The sequence below is a fragment of the Medicago sativa genome, chromosome 4 (assembly GCF_051527215.1).
Source record: "Medicago sativa cultivar Bolivia chromosome 4, Bolivia_mono, whole genome shotgun sequence".
Classification (NCBI taxonomy): Eukaryota; Viridiplantae; Streptophyta; class Magnoliopsida; order Fabales; family Fabaceae; genus Medicago; species Medicago sativa.
The window spans coordinates 5,293,271-5,296,312 of record NC_140752.1 but is presented as its reverse complement, the minus strand read 5'-3'; the positions used below and the strand labels follow the sequence as shown (position 1 = coordinate 5,296,312).

General features: G+C 33.5%; 1 protein-coding gene across 1 annotated transcript; it reads left to right on the top strand.

The window, feature by feature from the left end:
- Positions 1 to 692: 692 nt before the first annotated feature.
- Positions 693 to 1,975, top strand: LOC146925703 (zinc finger protein 1-like). The gene has a single exon (XM_085758106.1). The coding sequence runs from the start codon at positions 939 to 941 to the stop codon at positions 1,614 to 1,616; it is 678 nt and encodes a 225-aa protein (XP_085614232.1). The 5' UTR covers positions 693 to 938; the 3' UTR covers positions 1,617 to 1,975.
- Positions 1,976 to 3,042: the final 1,067 nt, after the last annotated feature.

The following is a 3,042-nucleotide window of genomic DNA, read 5'->3' as shown; positions in this document are numbered from 1 at the left end:
TGACAATGTGGACAAGTCTATACCCCTATCACATAAACAGAAATAGTGCAGCAGGACAAGGATGGAAGAGTTTTCCCAAAGATAATACAAATCCACCAACAGGGTTAAGAAATTCAGAATACCACACCTTTTTAAGACAAGTCCATTCTACAAGAATACATTATTCTGAAATTGAAAAGGTAGGCTTTTGATCTTATCTAGCATACATAAGTCATAACCTATAGACATGAATATACCAATAAAAAGTAGATACAAATACCAAAAATGTAGAGTGACAAGTGAGATGACAATAATAAAGTCATCAAAAAAAACATTAACATTGAATGTAGTTGTTTGATTAATCTAATAACTAAACTAATAGAATAATCTCTTGGCTTCTGATATTAGATTAGATGATGTTAAGTAGGATTTGTTGTAATCACACATTCCATGCATTCACGTAATTAGTACATCGACGACGGTTAGATTAAGACCTGAGTTCGGACGGTCCATATTTCAAGCTCAATATTTTAGAGTTAAAAAAACTACTTACTTTCTGCATTGTTCGATCTTGATTCAATAGTCACTAATATGCTAACTACCTGAATTTTTGACTGTAGCAAATCCAAATGCCATGTTGTAGTACGGTAGAGAATCTAGGTCCATACACTAGGAAGTTGTGCATTGGTGCTCTACATAAGTACCAATCAAACAAGTATGCAATACAATTCTTTCTCTCTCTATCTCCCACTCTCACACTCACACAAATGGATGTCTTAATTTTTAGGTCTCTCTATATTAAGACCTTGTAACTGTAAAATAGTGCTATCTATTGCTATACATAGCATAAAGCCTTCATAGTTGTTACAACATTTACAACAAACTCCATCTTTCTTGCAGTTAAACCAAACTTAGATAACCAATACTAAGCTTATACTTGGCATTATATTTCTTTGCACATGAATCTTCAATGCCTAAAACCTTCTATGGATAGAAAACACAAAAATGATTCATCTTCTCAACTTGTACTTGATCTAAGTCTCTCTAGCAAGGATCCATGTAGTGATTCAAAGTCAGAACTTAACCTCCTCAATTGTTTCCATGCAAATTTATCGGAAAGCTCCTCGGAATCTAGTCATGAGAATGAACTTGATCCGAGAGTTTTTTCATGCAACTACTGCCAAAGAAAGTTTTATAGTTCTCAAGCACTTGGAGGACACCAGAATGCACACAAGCGCGAAAGAACTTTGGCGAGAAGAGGCTATACAGCTAGCATGGCTTCTTCTTCACTACCTTCTTATGGCTTGTGTAACAAATCACTTGGCATTCAAGTGCATTCTATGATTAACAAACCTTCTTATCAAACACCCGTTTTTGGATTTTGTTCAAATGGACAAAATGGATGGAGAAGACAAAACTTTGATGCACAACCAGCAATTGGAAAGCTTCCATTAGGAAATTTTCATGTGAGGGATGAAGTTGAATCATCCTTTGGTGGTAGCATTTCAAGGGTAGCCATGTTTCCTAAAAGGCTTGCAAATGAAGGACTTGGAGGTTACTTATTGGATAGTAACACTTCTCATTTGCAGTCTAAACAAGAGAAGTTGCAAAAACTTGACTTATCTCTTAAGCTCTAAGTGTAGCCTCCTTCTACCAGCATGTCATTTGTTTGAATTTGACCGGAAGAATTATTGGTCAAACTTTACTTACTTTTCGATTGAGCTCTGAATTACCAGGGCATGTACCCTAAGAGCCAGAGGATTAATACCAAAAAAATAACACAGTTTATTTTCTCATTAGCCAAAGATCTTTGAACTTGTTTTTTTCTTCCTTTTTTATTTTGTTCTCATGTATCTTTTGTTCCACCAGGTCTAAATGCATCTTGGGTACATACCAGAGTTTTATGTTTTGCTACTATATGCTTTATGTTTTGTCATAAAAATAAATGTTCTTTCCATGGATTTATTTTGAAGTTAAAACTTCCATATTGCTTTAATTGGCTTTCTGCATTTAATAATGTACTTCTAACTTAGTTTAATGAGACGAGCTTATGAACTTGGTAGAGAAGTTACGTGAATTTAGAAATTTATTTGTTGCCAAACTTTATTAGTTAACTGCACAATGCTCTTAGGAGTTTAATGACTTGATTTGAAGCTAATAAAGATTGATGGTTCTGCATGTGTCTTTGATCTATTGAATTAGAATATATATATATATATATATATATATATATATATATATATATAGAGAGAGAGAGAGAGAGAGAGGGAGGGAGGGAGAGGGAGAGAGAATTAATATATTTTAGTCATGCCTTTACTTATTAATCATGTAATGTGAGCTCAGTTTAGAGATATAGTAAGTAATCTCAACTGTTGATTAAAATATCAATAGTTATTAGCAAAAATAAAAAATAAAAATATCAGTAGATATTATTTCGTGCATGTTTAGAATTACCGCGAGTTCGACAAATCTTAGTGACGACATAATTTTATTGAAATTCCAACATATTGTTTTTGTCAAAATTACGATGATGCATTATAATTTTCTCAAGCACGTCGCCAATCCAAAAATATGCTTCAACAAATCAGTAATCTATTCATCAAATTTATTCATCATCTTGATTTTCCTCATCAAAGGTTGAGATTGTTTATTTTATCCTTAATAGATAAGAAAAATCTGAAATGTATGAGCAAGGGAATAAAGAAAAAGGATTAATTATATTTGACAATGAACTAAATGTCAACCTTGGGACTATTTGAATGAAGATGTATTTGTCACACATATTGGGTGACAAAGATCCACTGTAGAAATTTGGAAGCTAGTGAGTGTCACATTTTTGAGTTCTTATTGAAAAAATTGGTCCACCAAAATGCACGTTTCAATGGTTGCAATTGTGTCACTTTGACCCACCTGTTGTTGGAGAAATGGACCATCTCTATTGGGATCAAATAAGTTGGTGGGCAAGCCATGTGAAAGTAAGCCAAAATGACACTCAGCTATGATATCACATCATTTCAAAACAACATACAGTACTCCCTAAGTCCCACATTAATCAACCGTTTC